Source organism: Danio rerio, chromosome 14 (genome assembly GCF_049306965.1).
Source record: "Danio rerio strain Tuebingen ecotype United States chromosome 14, GRCz12tu, whole genome shotgun sequence".
NCBI classification, from domain to species: domain Eukaryota; kingdom Metazoa; phylum Chordata; class Actinopteri; order Cypriniformes; family Danionidae; genus Danio; species Danio rerio.
In genome coordinates, this window is record NC_133189.1 from 25,285,171 (window position 1) to 25,307,697 (window position 22,527).

General features: G+C 38.5%; 2 protein-coding genes across 3 annotated transcripts in view; one reads left to right on the forward strand and one right to left on the reverse strand.

Annotated features, from left to right (window-relative positions):
- The first annotated feature begins 929 nt into the window (after positions 1 to 929).
- On the forward strand, positions 930 to 7,617 carry pimr195 (Pim proto-oncogene, serine/threonine kinase, related 195). The gene is given in 13 exon segments (NM_001423522.1): positions 930 to 1,105; positions 2,137 to 2,391; positions 2,590 to 2,964; positions 3,095 to 3,189; positions 3,337 to 3,387; positions 3,485 to 3,857; positions 4,003 to 4,161; positions 4,291 to 4,413; positions 4,748 to 4,842; positions 5,010 to 5,060; positions 5,174 to 5,546; positions 5,648 to 5,806; positions 6,980 to 7,617. Coding segments are annotated over 13 exon segments (2,346 nt in total). The 5' UTR covers positions 930 to 1,002; the 3' UTR covers positions 7,114 to 7,617.
- Positions 7,618 to 16,954: 9,337 nt separating this feature from the next.
- The window catches only part of si:dkey-74k8.3, a 64,975-nt gene continuing 59,402 nt past the window's right edge, over positions 16,955 to 22,527 (reverse strand). For both annotated transcript variants that reach the window (XM_073921816.1, XM_073921815.1), the window contains one exon: positions 16,955 to 17,576. In XM_073921816.1, coding sequence (XP_073777917.1) covers positions 17,218 to 17,576 — 359 coding nt within the window. In that variant the 3' untranslated portion in view covers positions 16,955 to 17,217. The remainder of the gene's footprint in view (positions 17,577 to 22,527) is intronic.

The following is a 22,527-nucleotide window of genomic DNA, read 5'->3' on the forward strand; positions in this document are numbered from 1 at the left end:
CTCTTAACGAACATTTCACTATTTTTATTTGAAAATGAACTACCTATATAACACACATTACAGTGCATGTGGCGTTAACTATCCCATAGAGTCAAGCACATAAAGGATTAAACAGTGACAGAACCACTTAATGCTACTCGTTTTAACACTCAGAGTCACTGACAGAGATTAAAACATCATATTGTCTTGTATTAAATATTATTGTATTTATATTATATTTATATCATATTAATATTATTATTATTCAGATCATGAACTATGTAAATAAGCCTATTTATGCCATTTATTCAAAAAATATTTCTAGTTTTAGTTATTGACTGGCCTTATATGGAAACAAAAAATGCACTTGAATATAGAAAGTGGTTTGTACTACTGTACACAGGTGTGTTGAGCCTATTTGGCTCATTCAAATGGCTGCAGCATACAACCGTAGCATATTAGATAAACTTTTTAGTATTATTGTATTACTAAAATACACTAGTAAAGTGTATTACTATTACATTACAACTTATGAATGTAATATTAGGCTTATGCTTTTATATATATTATTTATTTATTTATTTATTTTTATCATAAAATCACCCCTGGTGTGCTGAATTTTAGCTGATCAATATCAGTCCAATAGCTACTGTATTATGTTAAACAAACACTTTTTTAATTTATTTGTTCCCTAAATTATATAGGTTAATCAGTATGTGTGACTTGATTTGTGCTTAAGAATTAAATATATATTCTACTTTATCATAGGCTACACATTTTTTAAAGATATTCAATATTTCTATGATTCAAATTTCTATCATATCATATGTACCTGACTGAATACAAGTGTGTTTTGTGCTTGTTTAAATCCACTGATAATAGCGTACTGTACCTTTAAGACAGAATTCGAACGAGTTCTAAAAACGTCACGGCGCACAACATATTCCACGTTGTTACAGCACTTGCAGCATTTGTGACTTGTTTAATGAAAGAAGTGGTGAAATTGAAAACGTTTGCGTTTTAATGAACACTGAATCTTCATTTATGACACTTTGCGATTCACAACGATTTATTCTCAGCACGAGTACTCTCCCCAACTCTACCTCAATGGAGAACAACTCAGCAGGTACACTTTTTGGATATTTTCAAGCACAATTAGCGCCCATTTCCAGCAATTGTGTGGTGAATTCTCATATTGATTTTTTAGATAGTTTAGAAACATTTCTAGCGTTTATTTCACTGTGAATAAAGGGGAATGTAAAATGCAGGGTAATGTAATATACGTCCATATAAGTAACTTATGTACCTACATGTGTTGGTTTAGAGTCCAGAATTTGTATGTGTGTTAGTGTCGTTTTTTAATTAATTTAGTTACTTATCACAGATGTATTGAAGTCTTTATTCCAAAATAAACCTGCTTGCTCGTTTAAACAGCTAAAATACTTAAAATAAATCAACTTTTGGTTGTTATGACGAAGATTGATTATGGTAAAGAAATATTTGTTAGTGAAAGTGTAAATAATAAAATACAATATGACTCTTTTTTTTGAGTGAAATGGAAAGAACCAGCAATGAACCTTGCACATCTGTAGCTAATAACCTTTTTCTTCTATGAGTTTGCACCCGTGTCGTTTGGATAAGCTTGTCACAAATGTAATGATGACAAAAAAAATGTACATTCTCTGATTATACTTGGCCAGTAGTGTGTGCGTAATTGAGTTGACTGTAGCAGTAGAGAGAGCTGCGATTCAGATGTAAATACATTTTTATTAACAACAATAAAAAAAGTTCCATCAAAGTGTAAATCAGTCTTATGAGCTTGATAGAAATGAGCACATTTACATGGCCAAATCGCTTGATCACTCTCAAAAACTAAAATAAATAAAAGTCATTAGGATTACTTTTAAAATTGCATGTTGCTATATAAATGACATTAAATTATGAATTGGGGATGTAGCTGAACATTATTATTCCTGCAGCATATGTTTGAGTGTATCGAATAACTCAAAAATATTGATGATCATGGTTTTTTATATAGCATAGGGCAATACCACATAGGGCAATACATATATTTAAGTTTAAAGTAAAATCTTTAGTTATTTACATTTGATAAAGGTCAATCTTTTTTCTAAAATGTATTTCTTTTTTTTCTTTCAGAGAAACAACCAGAAAGCAGGAAGAACATCTTCCCTGCGCTGTTCAGAAATATTTTTCTGACAGTAAAAGGTCGTCGACGAGGCAATGTAGTGTCTACACCACAGCCTACGTCCGACATGGATTTATATGATCCACAGCCAGGCCCATCCGGCCTCCAGTACACGGCTGTACAGGATCATACTGATACTCAATCGGGTCCATCTAGTGTCAATCCAACAACTTCTGACACAAATACAGCTTATCCCGAGGCTGAAGGTGGGTCTAGTGTCATTTTATTTCTGTCCTGTTTCTGTCATTTGACTTTATTAACTATTCATTAGGTTTTTATTAAGTAGGTTTGTTAGTTCTGGGATCATAAATGTGTTTGTTTTAAGGATCTGACCTTTGAAGTTTTAAATTTTAACATCTGTAGGGACTTTTTAACACTTTAGTTTCTGCTTCTTGCATTTTCAGAGAAACAAACAAAATCAAAGATGAACAAAATCAGCGCCTTCTTCAAAAGAAGGTGGCGAGCTGTAAAACGTGCATCAACATCGCACAAGAAGAACAACAAAATGGCTCCACAGCTCGACAACAATATTTCTATTTTTGAGCCATTGACTCTGAGAGATCCCCTGGAAGATCTGCAATCCGGTCTATCCATCCCAGATCGAGATCCAGATGTTCCTGAGAAAACACTTCTAGAAGAATGTGACCTTCTGCTGAAGGGCTTGCAGAATCTGAATGATCCTCCAGCCCCATCAACATTTCCAGGTCCTACTCTCAAGCAAAAATGTATTGGAAATCCAACTTGGCTGAGAACGGTTTCCAATCCAGGACCATGTACCCGTGAGTATTTGACCAATTATTGTTCGTCCATACATTAGACTAGATTTAAGAAAGTCTGTCTATTTTATTTTTTTTGCTGTCATACACTACTCTCAACCCATTACACCTGTATTGACTTGTTCTTTTGCAGTTCCACTTTCTGAGCTTTATGAAGTAGAAGAGGAAATTGGAAAAGGATTCTTCGGCAGAGTGTGCAAAGGGATCCGGAAATCTGATGGCAAACAGGTAGAATCTCTCTTGCTGTGTTCACCAACTGTAAAGAGATCAGTGCTTTCATTTTTGCCATTTTTCAGAGTCAATAAAGGGTTCATTTTTCCAGTTTATACCATCCAGTGGGCTTAAAAATGTAATTGCTGCTTTTTTTCCTGGCAGGTCGCCATCAAGTTTACAGCGAAGCGGGAGACAGACCGGTATATCACCATTGTAAGTCAGCAATGCACATGATGCAGAATATATTTCAAATACAAGTGACATGTCAAACAGAAATAAAACTAATCATTTGTTGACCTGTTTTCTCCAGCCCGGTGTTGCCGAGCCACTGTTCGTGGAAGTGGCTCTAAACCTGCTGCTAAATCAACCTCCTCTGAGTCCATACATCGTGCACATGCTGGACTGGTTTGAAGAGCCAGATCAATTCATCCTCATCCTGGAATACTCTCAACCTTCCAAAGAGCTCTTCAAGTTTTTCGTTAAGGAAAAGCCTAGTGAATCTCAGGCACGTAGCTTGATGTACCAAGCGGTGCTTGGAGCAAAGCACTGTCTAGACAGAGGTGTCTTACACCGTGACATCAAGCTGGACAACTACGTGATCAACACTGAGACAAACCAAGTCAAACTAATTGACTTTGGCTGCGGTGACATAGTCAAAGATGACTATAATGGTCAATTCATAGGTGAGTTTTGTCTTAATATCAGCCTCATGACATGTTAGTGAGATGTGATTTTAGTATTTTATTTAAAAAAGTGACTGCTGACTTTTGTAACTTTTGCTGACTTTTTGTCTTTGTCTAATATGAATATACATTTTTTGATAAACAGGATTTGCCTGCCCACCTGAATACTTTGTGGATTTAAAGTATGATGCGGAATCATTAACTGTCTGGTCTCTGGGCATAATGATGTACGGGATGGTCTGCAAATATCCGGCCAGTACAGCTGAAGTGCACAATCTGACTTTTGATGCCCAAGTATCCGCGGGTGAGTGAATAGTACTAATATTTTTGAACACATACAGTACAATCATTTGCCAAACACATGCTACATATTTTACAACAGTTTGTCAGAAAGACATATGTGACTAACCAGCATGCTTGTGACACCTTACAGAATTCCAGGATTTGATCAAACGCTGCCTGGCTTATGAACCATCTGAGAGAGCCACTATGGAGGAGGTCCTGCAGCATGAATGGTTTCAGCAGGAACAAATTCCAGGACCAACACCGAAGACAGGTAATATGACTTATAGACCATTTTGAGGGATGTAAACAATAACAATAGTTCTAAAGTATTTCCTGTTTTACATTTTAAATTTCTATAGCTTCTAAGAATCTAAAAAGAGCCACATACTGACAAATAACATTATGATTGCTGTTTTAACATTGAATTATGATTGAATTGCCTCTTGTTACAGTTATGAAATAGTTTGATATTACTGTAAGCAGGAAATGTTCATGGGCCAGTGACATCACCACATTGAAATGGTCTATAAGGCAAATCAGACTTTGGAAGAACTGAAACCCGTGTATCTAATATACTAACATTTTACTTTGTCACATTTTTGCAGTTCCACTTTCTGAGCTTTATGAAGTGGAAGAGGAAATTGGAAAAGGATTCTTCGGCAGAGTGTGCAAAGGGATCCGGAAATCTGATGGCAAACAGGTAGAATCTCTCTTGCTGTGTTCACCAACTGTGTACCATGTTGATCAGTGCTTTCATTTTTGCCATTTGGTCATTTCCAGAGTCAATGAAGGTTTCATTTTTCCAGTTGATAAATTTTCCATCAATATATTATGATTAAAAACTGTATTTTTCTCTTTTATTTGCAGGTCGCCATCAAATTTATAATGAAGAGAGAGACAGACCGGTATATCATAGTTGTAAGTGGGAAAACCCCATATTATGAAATAATTAAATCCAAATAATATATCCTAAATACAAGTGAATGTGATGTTTAAAGTCAGCTAATCATTTGTTGACCTGTTTTCTCCAGCCCGGGGTTTCCAAGCCACTGTTCGTGGAAGTGGCTCTAAACCTGCAGCTAAATCAACCTCCTCTGAGTCCATACATCGTGCACATGCTGGACTGGTTTGAAGAGCCAGATCAATTCATCCTCGTCATGGAATACTCTCAACCTTCCAAAGAGCTCTTCAAGTTTTTCGTTAAGGAAAAGCCTAGTGAATCTCAGGCACGGAGCTTGATGTACCAAGCGGTGCTTGGAGCGAAGCACTGTCTAGACCAAGGTGTCTTACATCGTGACATCAAGCTGGACAACTATGTGATCAACACTGAGACAAACCAAGTCAAACTAATCGACTTTGGCTGCGGTGACATAGTCAAAGATGACTATAATGGTCAATTCATAGGTGAGTTGGATTTTTGTGTTACCATTCCCCTAATGACATGTTAGCTTCATTTTTGTAAATGATGTCTTTGTCTAATCTTAATATATATTTTTGATGAACAGGATTTGCCTGCCCACCTGAATTCTTCGTGGATTTGAAGTATGATGCGGAATCATTAACCGTCTGGTCTCTGGGCATAATGATGTACGGGATGGTCTGCAAATATCCGGCCACTACAGCTGAAGTGCACAATCTGACTTTTCACTCCAAAGTATCCGCAGGTGAGTACCAACGACATAATGACAATAATATTGTTGTAAAACATCAGCACAATCTTTTGCACAACATGTTAAATATTTCTTGAACTTGACCAGGGCTTGACATTAACACCCGACAGCCCTCGTCCCTAAAGATTAGAATGTTAGTTTTTAGATTGTTTGTCAATATGCACACAAATGTGATCTTAGAAGCGAGAAGCAGCAAGTTTGATAACTGTTCGTGCAAACAAAAGAAAGTAGGTGAATACCGAATGAGAGGATGATCAGGCGAACGGTGAGGCGCTGATGTTGTGAGCGATGCACAGCTGATGTGAAGAGCACAAGTGCTTAAAAGCTCGTTTCTTTGCGCAAGACAACCGTGCCTGGAAATGCAACTGGGGCAATCATTTCTCTTTGAAATGCAAAAAAGCTGTGTTCATGCACCCACAGTCCTGCTGCTTTCAGAGATCCAGATCGTTTGTAAGCAGCAGCAGTTGGCACTTTCGCTTTTACCATTCTTTAAACAGATTTTTAATGGGCCTAGCGTTAACAGTGTGCACGTGATCAGAATGTTTTTCTATCTTCTTTCTTTTGCTTGCAGTTATTGTTGATAATATGGTTTAATTATTATCCTTTACAATAACATTGTTTTAAAAAGAGATTAACTCTCCATTTATCTGTTGTTACCTGATGGTCTGGGACCCTTAGTCTGGACAAGCTACTATGTAAAGTTTTAGATAAATGAAAGTAATTTTTAAAATCCCAATTGTTTTTTAAGATTATTTTTGTTGAATAAAAGTGCATGTACAGAGCTATACTTAACTATTTTTGACACCTTTTTTTAAATTTGTGGCAAGGAAATAATCAGTTTGGTGTGGCCAGGGAAAAGTCCTTAGTGTTGAGCCCTAAAACTCATGTAAAAAAAAAAAAAGGAAAGAAGGCATGTGGACATAACACATCATTTAAATCAAGTCATTTCAGCATGCCTTAGTCAAATTTATGCATGTAAAATATATTTTCCCCAACAACAAAATTATGGCTAGTGAAAATAACAAGTGGCTAGTAACGTCGGAAAACTACTAACCACAGTGGCTGGTGTTTAAAAAAGTTAAATGTCAATCCCTTAACTTGACAATGAGTTAGTCACATGGACATAAAGAGAAATATGACTAACCAGCGCTCTTATGAACCTTACAGAATTCCAGGATTTGATCAAACGCTGCCTGGCTTACGAACCATCCGAGAGAGCCACAATGGAGGAGGTCCTGCAGCATAAATGGTTTCAGCAGGAGCAAAAATCAAGAGTTCCTCTGGAGTCAGAAGAGGAATAATCATCATTTACAAACTGTATATAGCACATTGCACTTTACACTTTCAGAAAAACAACTGTGGACTGCCTGTATAAAGATATTCTGGAAAGGTAAGTCTAGACAAATGAAATTCCACAGTTCAGAAAAGTTGTGCAGCAGATAGTGTCTCTGTATACTGTTCCCTTTGGGATGGGGAACTTTAATGCTATAAGTGTATTTAATCCACGTATGGGGGTTTAGTTTCAGAAAGAGTATATAACGGGCCAATGACATGCCAAATGAGTTGGCAGCGTAAGCTTGCGCACATGTGGCTTATTGCAATCCGCATATAAGCACAGAGAAAGCAAGGCAACGCTATTCATTTCGCTTCTGAGAGAGTCGATGAGGGTTCCTCCTGCTGATATCCAGCATTTTCGAGCGAACGAGAGCAGTCTCCCGGTCCAAAGTGTGTACACGCAGCGGCAGACGGTCGAGCTGGGTTTCTCCCTTGCCAGGCGTTCTTTGGGTCCGGTCCTCCAGAGCAGTGCATATAAAGTTGCAAATTTCACAAAAAGAGCAACACAGTCGTGCAGCACATCCTTTTCAGGATGGCGCTCCGACCGTGCGTTTCTGGATGCGGTGGTTTCCTGTCCCCGGATGATGGGCACGAAGGAAGCGATCCGTCTAACCAGATGGTAGCCCTTACGTTTGATGACACCGGGGACCAGACGTCCACCACGGTATCGGAGGGTGGGCTTTCATTGTCCGAAGATGATCCAGACCCGCTAGCCCCCTCTGGGCAGGTGAGCGCTGTCAAGACGGATCCTGAAACGTGCTTTCCCGGGCTGCTTCGGCTGTGGGGTTGGAGATGGCTTATCCCCCAGCTCCGCGGCGGGACCGACTAGATGGGTGCTACGTAGAGGACCAGAGGGCTAAGCCTACGGAGCCTCTCGTCCCCTTCTTCCCGGAGGTGCACAGTAGGCTAACGCTGTCTTGGAGGGCACCTTTCTCTGCCCGTGCTGCGTGTCCCTCCACCCTCACCACTCTTGATGGTGGAGCGGCCAGGGGGTATGAAGCGATTCCTCAGGTCGAGCGCGCCATTGCGGACAATCTTTGTCTGCATGGCGCCTCTTCTTGGCGGGGTCCGCCTCATCTCCCGTCCAAAGCCTGTAAGTTATCTGCCTCCTTCGGAGCCAGAGCTTACAAGGCTGCGGGCCAGGCTGCTTCCGCCTTGCTATGGCCACCTACCAGTGCTACCAAGCGCAGGCGCTGGCCCGGCTGCACAAGGGTGGGTCCAGGTGAGCCTGCCCTCCGGAGTTTGGGTGCGGAGTGAGAGCAAATCTCTCGCCTCCAGCTCTTCCGCGGGACCCTCGCTCTTCCCGGATCAGCACACCCACTCCGCGCTGCCCCACTGCTGGTACGTCAGTGATTGTAGCGATGAGTCCATTAGCGAGAACTCTGCCTGCCTGGTTAGCGCGGGCCAGCCCTTCGCGGTGGCTCATACGCACAGTCAGACTCGGCTATGCGATTCAGTTCGCGAAACGGCCCCCCAAGTTCAGGGGTGTGTATTTCACAAGGGTCAACCCCTCTGTCCGCCCCCGTCTTGCGAGAGGAGATTGCTGTCCTCCTGGCAATGGATGCAATCGAGCCGGTCCCTCCAGCCGAGATGGAGAGCGGGTTTTACAGCTCGTACTTTATCGTGCCCAAAAGAGCGGTGGGTCATGGCCAATCCTAGATCTGCACATTTTGAACCGCTGTCTGCACAAGCTGACGTTCAGAATGCTCTCGCAGAAGCGCATTCTCCGGTGCGTTCGTCCTACAGTATACAGAGACTAGCATGGCAATCACAAGAGGGCTGCCCAACTTTTCTGGATCATGGATTGTCTGGACTTACCTTTCCAGACTATTGTGAATTTGTGACTATTGTCAATTTTTTTGTATTTTTGTGTTTTTTGGGAATAAACTGTTCTTACTGTGTATTCTGTGTCATTCTTTTAACGCTTACAAACTTCTCACAAAACTAAAACCTGACCTATTTAAACTTTGTTACCTGCTGTGAGTGGTGTAATGCGTACTGAAAAATCATACTCAATTAAAAGTACCATTACTTGCCTAAAAATGTAGAGTAAAAGTATCTTTTTAGTAGTAAAAGTATCTGTAAGCAGACCTTTTAAAAGTTCTCATGAGTAGTGAGTATTACACTGTGAAAAGCTGATGCGTTTACATGTAATTTGTGGATGTGTGTAAACGTAACATTCTGTAGTGCCTTTAGTTATTGCCCAGCCGGCACACAACATCATAAAACATTAATATTAGTTAGATTTAGGTTGTGATGTCAGGTGACCGAAATTCAGTGATTAGCCAGTGTCTAAGGACAACATTTTGTTGGACAAACAAATTTTGATGTCCAATTACGGCGTTAAATGACGTTGATATTTGATTGAGTTGTCAGAAAAGGACCAAAATCCAACGGGTCAACATCTTAAACCAAAGTCATATTGACGTCAAATACTGACATTTATTCGTCAGGTATGGCAACCAAATTCCAACGTCTGATTGTTGTCATAGTAGTAACGCCCACACAACGAGTAACGTCCACATAATGAGTGTATTAAAGATGTTAAAGACTGGATGAGCTACGATTTTCTTCTATTAGATTCAGACAAAACAGAAGTTAGATCGAAATCCTGTACACAGCAGATCTCACAGCTCACAACTATTATTCTAGATTGTGGTGTGCCAGATGGCTGACTTCTTTGCCAGTTTAAATTACATAGTGTAACAGTTTTGTTTTGGTTCAAAAACTAATGTAAAATAATGTAAACAGTGATTAAAAATGCATGCAGTGGCCTACATTATTTTTACAGTCTGGACATGACAGAGATGGACATGTTTAGCAACAATACTCAGGTGGGCTGTGGCGTTGACACAATGCTCAATTGGTACTAATGGGCCTAAAATGTGCCAAGAAAATATCCCCTACACCACCAGCCTGAACCATTCATAAAAGCCTAGATGGATCCATGCTTTCATTTTGTTGACGCAAAATTCTGACCCTACCATTCGAATGTTGCAGCTGAAATCAAGACTCATCAGACCAGGCAACATTTTTCCAATCTTCTATTGTCCAGTTTTGGTGAGCCTGTGTGAATTGTAGCCTCAGTTTCCTGTTCCTAGCTGACAGGAGAGGCACCCGGTAGAGATGCGCGGATGGGCTATTATTTCATCCGCAACCGCATGACAAAATTCATCATCCATCCGCCATCCATCCGCAGTAACATTTTTGACCAATTTTTAAAACCGCACCCGCCCGCCATCTGCTGATTGGGCTCTTTATTTGAATGGCTTATTCCTTTTTATTATTAAATGAATGTTTCTTTATTGATCATTATAGAATAGAGAATGACTTTAATGTAGACATGCAGTTAATCCAAACGTGCAATTGAAGACGCTTTGAAGTGACGCTAAAGATACGAAGACGTGTCTTTTCACTTGATTCGATTCCTCGGTCCAAGAGTCTTTTCCTTGCGTCCTTCCCTCGTACCGTTATCCCGGTGGGGTGGAAACACGGGAAAGAAAGCCAGGAAAGGAAACGAGGATGCACAAATAAGAAATGAGAAGCACCCGAGCTCTCAGAATATCAGCAGTGAACTCCGTCTCCAATCGGCGCACAGGGACAAAAATAAATAAATAGCCTAAATTAAACGCACTGTACTATACAACTTTTCTTATTGTAGCCTAATAGAAAACGCATTGACACATCATTTCAACATGCTGCTATTTAGGCTACTACTAAATGCCTATTTCACTTTATTTTTTAGTAAATAGATAGAATAATAAGTCATTTACATTATAGCCTAATAATGTTTACATTTTGTAGTTGTCCATAGCAACCCCAAAAACGTACCTGCTTGCCTTCCACATCTAATTAATGGGCACAGTTTTTTGACTATTTTTTTATTTATTTATTTTTTATTTTTTGCTGTGGATGTTATTGAGCTTGTAGAAATCGGAAACAACACCAGTTCTGCGACACACATGAACCTTTATTTATATCTCTATCAGACAATACCTATTTTATATGCTAAAAGAAACAACAGGCAGTAAAAAATATTAACATAAATATCTTAATGTAGGCATAGGCTATAGTTGCATGCTTTGGCAAACAGTTGAAAAAAGTTTTAATAAAAACGTCATATCGTGCCTAAACCTTGTAGGCTCAGTCACCCCCACAATTAGAAATTAAATTAGAAAAATAGATATGCCATCCCTCTTTGAGCGAACATAAAGTCTGACCAGGCTAAAGTGCATGTATGACAAGTGCCCCAATAACCCATGGAGGATCATCCCCATTCCCCTCAAACTTGAAGCATAACGAAATACTACGCCATTAAAGTTGCGACAAAGAAATTCTGGCAAAATAACCTTATTCTCGGAACGTAAAAGCGAGGCCAACATGTCTAGAATAGAATAGGCTAAACCAATATGAACGTAAAATTATCAGCTGACCGAACTCAAAAGTTTATATTGAACCTATGTGTAGCCTAAATAACAGAGGCTAATTGGTTTAATATGCCTGATCTTAGGTCTAGTTTGATTTTTTCTTGGCACAATGCAGGAATAAAATAGTATCTACAGTGTCAGGATTCAGACGGGAGCGCCTGCATAGCCACTATAATGCGCCCTGCTGCACTGAAAGAGCGCTCGCTCGCAGCACTTGTTCCTGAAATGCATAGAATTCTCTTGGAAAGGTGCTGTAGTCGTGGGAATGACTGGCCTTATTTCTCCCAAAAGGAAAGTAGATTTTCCTCTGCTGATCCATCTATACGGAAGTTTGTAGAGGAATACTTCTGTACTTCATCCAGAATTAGTGTATCCGATTCCTCCTCCCATTCTGTGAAGTCAGTCCTAGGCTTTTTTGTTGGTGCGCCAGCTATGCCTATAAAAACAGTACAACCGCCCGCCACCCGCCCGAATTTAATTTAAATATTATTTTTTCGTAACGTCATCCGCCCGATCCACGGTTTATCCGCCAACCGCGCATCTCTAGCACCCGGTATGGTCTTCTGCTGCTGTAGCTCATCCGCCTCAAGGTTTGATGTGCTGTGCGTTCAAAGATGGTCTTCTGCATACCTCGGTCGTAACGAGTGTTTTTTTGAGTTACTGTTGCCTTTCTATCAGCTGGGACCAGCCTGGCCATTCTCCTCTGACATCTGGCATCAACAAGACATTTGTGCCCACAGAACTGCTGCTTACTGGATATTTTCTCTTTTTCAGATCATTCTCTGTAAATAAATTAGCATGTTTCTAACATTGATTAGCATGAATGAGCATGTTTCCAGCATGAACTAGAATGTTGTTAGCATGATTTAGCATGTTGTTAACAAGATTCTAGCATAAACTAACAAGGTTCTAACAAATTGGCACACATCTAGCATGAATTAGCATGTTTCTTACATTGATTTATATGTTAGTATCTTTCCAGCTTTAATTAGCATGTTTCTAGCATGAATTAGAATGTTGTTAACATGATCCTAGCATGAATTGACATTGTTCTAATAAATTGGCACACATAGTATGAATTAGCATGTTTCTAACATTGATTAGCATGTTAGCATGTTTCCAGATTAAATTAGCATTGTTCTAACAAACTGGCACAAATCAAGCGTGAATTAGCATGCTGTTAGCATGTTTCTAACATTGATTGGCATATTAGCATGATTCTAGCATGAATTAGAATGTTGTTAGCATGATTCTAGCATGAATTAACATGGTTTTAAAAAATTGGCACAAATCTAGCATGAATAAGCATGGTTCTAACATTGATTAACATGCTAGCATTTTTCCAGCATAAATTAGCATGTTGTTAGCATGATTCTAGCATGTTTTAGCATGTTGTTAGCATGATTCTAGCATGAATTAACATGGTTCTAACAAATTGGCACACATCTAGCATGAATTAGCATGTTTCTAACATTGATTAGCATGTTAGCATGTTTCCAGCTTGAATTAGCATTGTTCTAACAAACTGGCACAAATCAAGCGTGAATTAGCATGCTGTTAGCATGTTTCTAACATTGATTGGCATGTTAGCATGATTCTAGCATGAATTAGAATGTTGTTAGCATGATTCTAGCATGAATTAACATGGTTTTAAAAAATTGGCACAAATCTAGCATGAATTAGCATGCTGTTAACATGTTTCAAACATTGATTAGCATGTTTGTAAGTTTCCAGCATGAATTAACATGTTGTTAGCATGTTTTTTTATTATATATTAACATATAACTAGCAAAAATTTTGCATGTTGTTACCATGATTCCAGCATGACTTAACATGTTAATTCCCTACATTTATAAAGCGCTTTTTCTGGACACTCAAAACGCTTTACATATTGGGGAATCTCCTCATCCACCACCAGCCTGCAGCATCCACCAGGATGACGCAGTGGGAGCCATATTGCGCAAGACAGCACACCACACACCAGCTTAAAGCCTGGTTTATACTTCTGCGTCAGCCTTAACCCACGGCGCATGCAACGTGCGTAGCTGTGCATTTATACTTCTGTGCGCTCTTTTTGTTGCTCTGAAATAACACTTTCGAAACGGTAGTTGGCAGTGAGGTGTTAATGTTCCTCTGTGTCGAGTTTCTTCGCAAATGTTTTGTTTTTTTCTGAACGCTTCCTCATTGTACAAGTGGCTCAAACTCGCTTATTTTGAAGCTGATACTGGCGGACGTGCAACAACTTTAACCATAAGGTATACATAAAACAAAACTTTCCATCTGGAGCTACTTCACAGGACTCCACACTTGTGGAGAGGAGACATGATTAAGCCATTTATGACATGGGGATAATGGACAGAGGCCAGTGGGCAAATTTGGTCTGGATGCCGGGGGTTAATTCCCTACTCTTTATCATAGAGAGTTAGGATCTCGGTTCAACGTCTCATCTGTAAGGTTACGCTCACTGAGCAGTATAGAGAGTTGCAGAGAGCAAACTGCTGGCGACTTGTTGACATTTTCTCAAGCTATTAAATTAGGGGCATGCCCCATTCGCACTTAAAGTAGTTTGGCCTTGTCGTAATGATCTTGGGAATCCTACAGATCCTCCTCACCCTTGTCCCATCGTGTGATCTCTCAGTGGTATTTTTGTCCCCCTTCATATTAATGTAGGTAATTTAACATTTCTGTTAAAACTGTTGGCAAATATTGAATGGGTGGTCCAGAGTGTAATTTTAAGGCTTGGTAGTGTTTATAGGGTGCAAATCAATGTGTGCTCATCCTTCATTTGTAAAAAATCAAATAATCATAATAATTTTAATTTATCCTCCTATTCTTTGATTATACACAGCTACTCAGCTAAAATGAAAATGACTGTCATATTTCCTAGTTCCTCCGAAAGGCCCGCTCTCAAGAGACTCTGATTGGTCCATGTCTCCAGGAAAAGCGTCATGCCCAGGGGCGTTGCTAGACATAAAGCTGTACTCAGGCACAGCTCTCTCTCTCTCTCTTTCTATATATATATAAATTATATATATATAATTTTTCGTTTTATTATTTTTTAAATAAAACTAATAAATTACATACAATTCTAAATAAATAACAGTATTATTTTTATTTTACAATTATTATTTTAAATAAATAAGAGAAATGAATCCTAAATGTAACTGAAAAAATCTAAAGACACAACTGGAGTGGTGCTAAGGTCATTTAAGAAATCTTTTGCATGAATATTAATTTAATTTGAATAAAATTCTAAAGAAGACAATTCTATATAATGCAAAATAGATGTTTTATACAATGATCTGTTGTCTTAGACTCATGGCCTAGAATTAGCCTCCCTGACTCAGTGTCCCTCCTTTTGCTTCATACAAAACATTTATCAGGAGCCATGCCTAGTCTAAATAAGATCATCATCATATTATTTAAACTTTAAAAAAAAAGTTTTTTTTAACTTGCAAAACTAACTGTGTGCCGACATCTCCATATAAAAGTCTGTTATGCCGGTAAGCAAGCGAGGCGCAAAATCAGCACAGCTATTTTTTCAGCGTGCATGTTCACAACCAAGACATTACAACAGTAGCAGAGCAGCGCGTCAAGCTGGAGCATTGAGGCGCGAGGGTAAGTTTTTTTTCTGCGCACATTTTCAGTTTGCTTTTTGATTAACTACATTGCTTTCAACAGTGTTGGTTCGGTTGCACAAAGAGAATTGCATCTTTATTCCGGAATTACCACTCTTAATAAATACGCTTGAATAAAGTAAATCGTATCTCAAAGAATTTACTGGGCCACTGGCGATTTTTACTGGGGCACATGCCCCAGTAAATGGGGTCTAGCGACGCCCCTGTTCACGCCTCTACTAACACACGCTTTGCCCCTGCTGTGTAAACACTGTCGATCAGAGTAGCTGTTAGCCATATTAGTTTGACCCTGAATCAGACAGAGAATGAAGAGGACACAGCTGAACCTCACGCCTGCTCTCTAGAACAGGGGTCACTAACCCTGATCAAACACACCTGAACCAATTAATAGTACCTAAAGCAGCTCTTGATAATTACAAACAGGTGAGTTTAGTCAGGGTTGCAACTGAAATGTGCAGGAAGGTAGCTCTCCAGGAACAGGGTTGGTGACCCCTGCTCTAGAATAAAACCTGACAAGTGTCTTTCTTACATATTCTGATTATGAGCATGTGTAAGTAATATGAAACCTTCACTTACCTTTTGCAAGTTTGTTATTTGAGACGTAGAATGACAGAAAGCGGCCGCATAGAGAGACACTGCAGTACTGGTGACGATTGTGGGTTTTTACAGCAGTTTTGATGGATAAAAATGAATTTGTAGCTAAATTTTTAAAGATGCCAAACAGCATTCCCCATTGTTTACATCGTTGTTTATGTCCTTGCTACAACATATACTGTTAACGCTAGACACTGTGCATGTAATAGATCAATCTGAACAAATAAAAACAAGTACAGGTTGTGGCTCAATCCACAGCTTCTTCTATTATGGTTGGATTTGCTCCTTCTTTGAGGAGTTTTAGCTGAATCCAGCACTGAACTGGGAGAGCTTCTGGAAGCTGTCCTTGGTCAAATGCTAGAGCTATTTCTTTTTCACAATTCTCTGGAACATAATTAAAATTCAACTGTAAGCACTTCTCTCTTTGTGTAGTGTCCTTTGGAATTAAGCCCAAATACAGAAACAGAAAAAGCTCAGTGAAAATAGCAGGGTTTGGACACCACTTTAACTTTCTTTGCTATAACATTACAGCACCTCTTTCCTTGCCCTGTGGCTGTGCAGGATGTATGCACATGGTAAATGTGTGTAACCTCATGGGTTTATGATCTCATCAACCCAGATGCATTTTTGTAGTCCCCAAACTTCGTTTGCTGTAGGTTTTGCTTAAGCTAACTCTGTAAAAGCCAATGTCTCACTTAGCATTCGACTTTGAACATCTTACATTCAGAGATGTTGTTGATGTTTACAAAGCTACATTACACATCAACTCAAATTTAAAATATGATATCGTAGTGGAACACCCCTTCAAAAGTTTAACTGCTCATATCTCACCTCACGCTGTTTTACCATCGCTAAACTCAAGTTCTTCATTTGTTTTCTGTGAGCAGTAAAGAATTCGTTTTTAAAAGTCTGTACTGTACATAACGGCAATTGACGAGTTCTTTCAGAAATCATTTATAAAACCTTTTCTCATCCCAACAACCAGGGCCTTGCCGTAGGTGACATAGGTAGCTGCTATGCCAGTAAAATATTGAGGGTCACTGCATAAGAGGATGTTTTTGTAGAAGAGGATTTCAGCAAATCCAGACCACAGTGAAAATGAATGAACCAGTGTGTTCATGTAAGTCATAATGAAACGGGCAACATAAAACACTCAAGGATAACTTTAATTGTACCACATGACATTCACAGAGCTGTCAGATGACGTTTAGTCTTCATGCTTTACATTTAGTAAAAACAGAATATGGGTTATCAAATACACTCAAAGCAGGAGAGAACTGGCCAAATAAGACAGAAATACTAGTAATGCTGTTCAGAGTTGCATCAGACGCTTAGCATGTCATCCCTGAGTGCTCATCTTTCTGTTATTGTGAGTCCATGTCTATATTGCCTACTTGTTATGAGCTGCTCATCACTGCCGTGTTTTCTTTTCCGTCCCATCGACTTGTCCCTCTAGTTTGCTGATTCGGCTCTCCAGGCTCTCGTTTTTCCCTCCACCGCTGCTCGTTGCGACTGCGAACACAGCGCAGAGGAGCACCAGCAGAATTAGTCTCATTGTGGTGACTTCAGGTGATGCGACGTGGTCACTGACGATCCGCACAAACAGCCACACTACCACGACTGGCTTGACAAGCCAAAACACTCGTCTTACGAGGCCCACGGTGATTCTCAGCAGGAAGTACAGCAGATAGTAGCCAAGAAGAGCCAGCAGAGCCCACTTTGTCACTGCAGATACACCCTCAGCGGTGAAATGAGGGATCGATATTATCTCTTTGAGAAAGACAAACAAACAAAAACAATGTTTAATCAGATGTATTTCTTGGGTTAACGAGAGCGGTGATTTCCTGAACAGAATCAACTCTGATTGGTCAAAATTAGCTTGACAATTTTGTCAACAAACTCACAAACATCCTGTGGGTCCCTCAGAAACCTTAAGGCTTTTGCAATGGTTGTTAAATGGTTAAGGTTGTTGATAAGTTGTTGTAACTGACTATTACAGTAGATGGCAGGGTGTACTTGTGTGGCATATTGATGGTTGCTAGGGTGTTCTTCATGGTTGTTGCATTAAAGCTGTGCAGTTGCTTATATTTTCTGGGTGACTGCTACAGTAGTTGGTTGCTAGAGTTTATTTGTTGGTTGGTAGATATCTGCAAGGATGTTCTGAGTGGTTGCTGGAAGATTGCTAAGAATAAACAGCTACAATTGTGCTAGGGACTTTTGGTGGATGTAGTTTGTTGGTAGTGTACTTGGTGGTGTAAAGGCTGATTTATACTTCTGCGTTAAGCGCATGCACCTCTCAAAAACCGTAACGCGTAAATGTAGCGCAAGCTCTGTGATTGGACGGCTTAGGAGCACTGACGGAGGTGAGAGCCGCGCGAGCATTGATGCAGCGAGTGTTTAGAAGTGTGGAGTCTCGTGAAGGAGCTCCAGATGGAGACTGGCTGTTTTTGTTTACCTTATGATTAAAGTTGTTGTACGTCCGCCAGTGCCTGCCTCAAAATGAGTGAATTAGATTTTCGAATTTAGAATTTCTGGGTAACTTGGTTAACTGCTTTAATTGGTTGCTAGGGCATGGTGTCTGCTGTAGGTGGTTGTTAGGACATTCCTACCAAGTTTGCTAATGTGCTCTGGTTGACTGCTAAGTAATTGGTTTATATGCACTTGGTTTTAATGTGTTCACTAGAGCATTATTCTAGGTTGTCCTAGTATTACTGTTAGTATTATTCAGCATCAGCCAATTGTAATCATATATTATATATATAGCTCAAAAAATCATTTTCAGTATAAAACAATAGCAGCAGTTATAATGATATAGAGAAACAATATCTTTGTGATCACTTTTCGAACATTTTTAGCTGATAATTAACAAAACACTCTAAGCTAGTCAACAATTATTTGAGTATAAAGGGGTTGCACATCTTGTCCAGCTGATGGCGCTAATGCACCAAAAAATGCACCTCAAAGAAGAGGTAGGATTTTTAGCATGCCATCTTAGAGTAATTATAAAAAATGGTACAAAATGGTTTATGTAATAAATATGGATATTTTTTCATATGAATGAATTCACTAGAGTAGACCTTTATTCACCCCCATGGAGCCATATGTGTCTGTTTCCTATGGCTGGATAACTTATCAGATCTCATTTGAGCTACACGATTAAAAAAACATCATTATAATTACAAAATAAAAGACAAATATATATTTTTTAATATCTCTGATTGAATTTGACTGAAAGATAAAGTCACGTTTACCTAAAATGAATTGAGAGTGAGTAAATCATGGTATAACTTTCATTTTCATTTAAATGTGCTAGAAATGCATAATATATCTAAGAATAACATATGATCATTTATTTGTTTTACATTTATTAATTTTATCCAAAGCATATTCACCCAACTTCTCTTGTATATTAACACTTTATTTAAAGGAATACAATTCTAACTATTAATCGACAATTAACTAAGACTTTTGGTTCATTAAAGTACTAATTAACTGTGTATTAATATTAGTTAGGTAATAGTTGGGTTTAGGTGTTAGGTAAGACTAGGGGTGTAGAATAAGATCATACTTTATAAGCTTTATTAGTACTAATAAATAGACAATATCCTAATAATAAGATGGTAATAAGCCAGTATAGTTAATAGTGAGTGAATTGGTACTAAAGTATTACCATATATATATGAAAGAGAGGGAGAGAGACACAGATAATACGTAAACTAGTACGTTGGACAACTATATGTTTTGTGTTGAGTCCCATCTAAAATGAAATTCCAGCTTCTTTCTTGAGAAGGGTCTGGATGCAGACATGATGCAATCTCATACAGATGAAATCTCACCAGTGCAGAGAATTCCTGCATTTAGAGTGCACATACTTCCTACTCTGAGTATATTTATTCCATTAGTGTTGTTTTTAATTAATAGGGGAATGTTATTAAAAAAGATCCTGATATGTGTCTAATATATCCTGCACACAAGCCGAGTTTAGCGACTGCTAACTTGTTGACAGTAAATTCATTTTATGGCACTTTTATGTCCTTTAATCATCTATCCAAAAATATACCAATTTTATTTAAACTCCTCTTTCTTTGTCAAACTAACAATAAAAAATACTACTTTTCTATGATATTTTAAAATTATTATTCAACCCCCTTTTAGGTGTCAAAATCACAGTTTTCACCTTGTCGCAGACCCAGGCTTTCAAACTTCAACAATGAAAATAACATTTTAAAATATGATTCATCTAGCAACTATAAATTTACTTTAATTAAGCACTAGTGAAATCGTTTATAGAGCCACTGTTATGGGTTTTTGAAAATAACCTTCCACGCAGTGTGTAATACAGGAACAAGTGAATGAAAACATCCAGCTCAGGTTTAAATCTGAAAGTGCTCCTGAAAACGATTGATTCTTTAACTAAATAGTCGATTTAGAGTCGAATAAATTAATCGTGTTGGGTTTGGATCTTCGCCTGAACGTATCGACATTGATACAGTACATCACCAAATATGTAGTACACTGTTAGACATTTCTGTAATTTCCACAGTTATTTACTGTATTTCACCCAGTATAATACTGCAAATTCTTTTTACAGTAAAGAACTGGATTTACCATTACATTATGGGAATTTAGTGTGACATCGAACAACATATACAGTGATTTACTGTATTTGTAAAAAATCCTGTATTATACTGTATTTTCCACAAGTGCCTCGATGCCACCTTGCGGCGATATGACTACTCAGCACCACAGGACCCTGGAGCAATTCTGGAGGACAAACATGACAAACATGCTGGATTTAACAAACTTTACTATGGTAAGCTGAGGCAGTGTTTCGTTTTACAGAATGTTTTGTGGATGAGAATAGAACAAATTAAAGTATAAAGTTGGCTAATATAATTTTCTCTGGCTTGGAGTTATATCCCCCATTTCAGAAATGTAACATCTATTTAGTTGTTACCTCTATTTAGTTTATTACATTAACACTGCTATTAAAATAACACTGTTTGTGCTGATCTTAGCAAAACAAGTCTAGAGTGACATCTAGTGGACATAGAAAAAATTGAGTTGTATTAATTTTGTACCTCTAGATTTGTACCTCTAGTTTTGCCGTAGTTAGTGTTGCAATGGAGGAGATTCAACAGAGCTGTATTTCGCTGGCATGCACTAAATTCCAGGGGTTTCATTACCACGACGCAAAATGGGCGTGGCTAGGTCGGTGTTTGGGAAACGCCCCCTTAAAAAAAAAACAATACTGAGAGGTCACCGATCATGCGCAGTACAGGTTCTTTTTTAGCGCGGTCATTTCAAACAGGATGATTATGGATAAAGAACCTACCGCGGTGGATAACGAAGGAAAAAAACAATCATACAGGTTATTTTTTTGTTGTTATAATGTTATATTTCAAAGATTTCATTAGCAAGAACAGCTGACCTCGTTTTAATCCGTTTTACTGTCTCTGGGCTTTTGTACTTCCATTTTAAACCAAATAATAATGGTTGTGGTAAGATTAACCGTGTTTTTGTAGTTTAAAATATGGTATTCAGTCATGTTTAAACAAATAAATACCACATTTTCTGTAATAAATCGTGGTTAATTTTTCTTTCTCGATCTTAGTTAATTAACATAACTCATATTTATTTTCTATTTTTATTTAAAGTCATCATACACAAAACACCTGGGATCAGGACAGGTATCTGATGTAAACTAATTTAAAAGTGATCATACATAAAACCCCTGGGATCAGGACAGGTATCTGATGTTACTGTATATAAAAGTAATCATACATGAAACCCCTGAGATCAGGACAGGTTTCTGATGTTACTGTATATAAAAATAATCATACATGAAACACCTGGGATCAGGACAGGTATCTGATGTTACTGTATATAAAAGTGATCATACATGAAACCCCTGGGATCAGGACAGGTATCTGATGTTAATATATATAATATAAAAGTGATCATACATGAAACCCCTGAGATCAGGACAGGTATCTGATGTTACTGTATATAAAAGTGATCATACATGAAACCCCTGGGATCAGGACAGGTATTTGATGTTAATATATATAATATAAAAGTGATCATACATGAAACCCCTGAGATCAGGACAGGTATCTGATGTTAATATATATAAAAGTGATCATACATGAAACCCCTGGCATCAGGACAGGTATCTGATGTTAATGTATATAATATAAAAGTGATCATACATGAAACCCCTGGCATCAGGACAGGTATCTGATGTTAACTAATATAAAAGTAATTATACATGAAACCCCTGGCATCAGGACAGGTATCTGATGCTACTGTATATGATATATAAAGTATTTGACACAAAAGCCGTAGGATCGGGACAGGTATCTTAAGTTATAACAGTATTAATGTAATCTGAGAGGTATCTTAAGTTAATTTGTTTAATATAACACACTGACTTCACATGAAACACCTGCGATCAGGACAGCTATTTAGTACTGCATATAAAAGGCATTTGACACGAAACCCCTGCGAATACGTACAGGTATCTGAATCTAACGGCTGTTTTCACAATCTGCGCATGATCCGTGACCTATGCAAATTCACAGATAGGCCACGCCCACCCGATGACGTAGTAGCGGTTACGCTGTACTGAAACCCCTGGAAAAAAGTGCCTGCCGTATTTCGCTACCATGCAGGTTTATGTTACAAAAGCTCTTAAAAATATGTCTGTGAGTATTTTGTT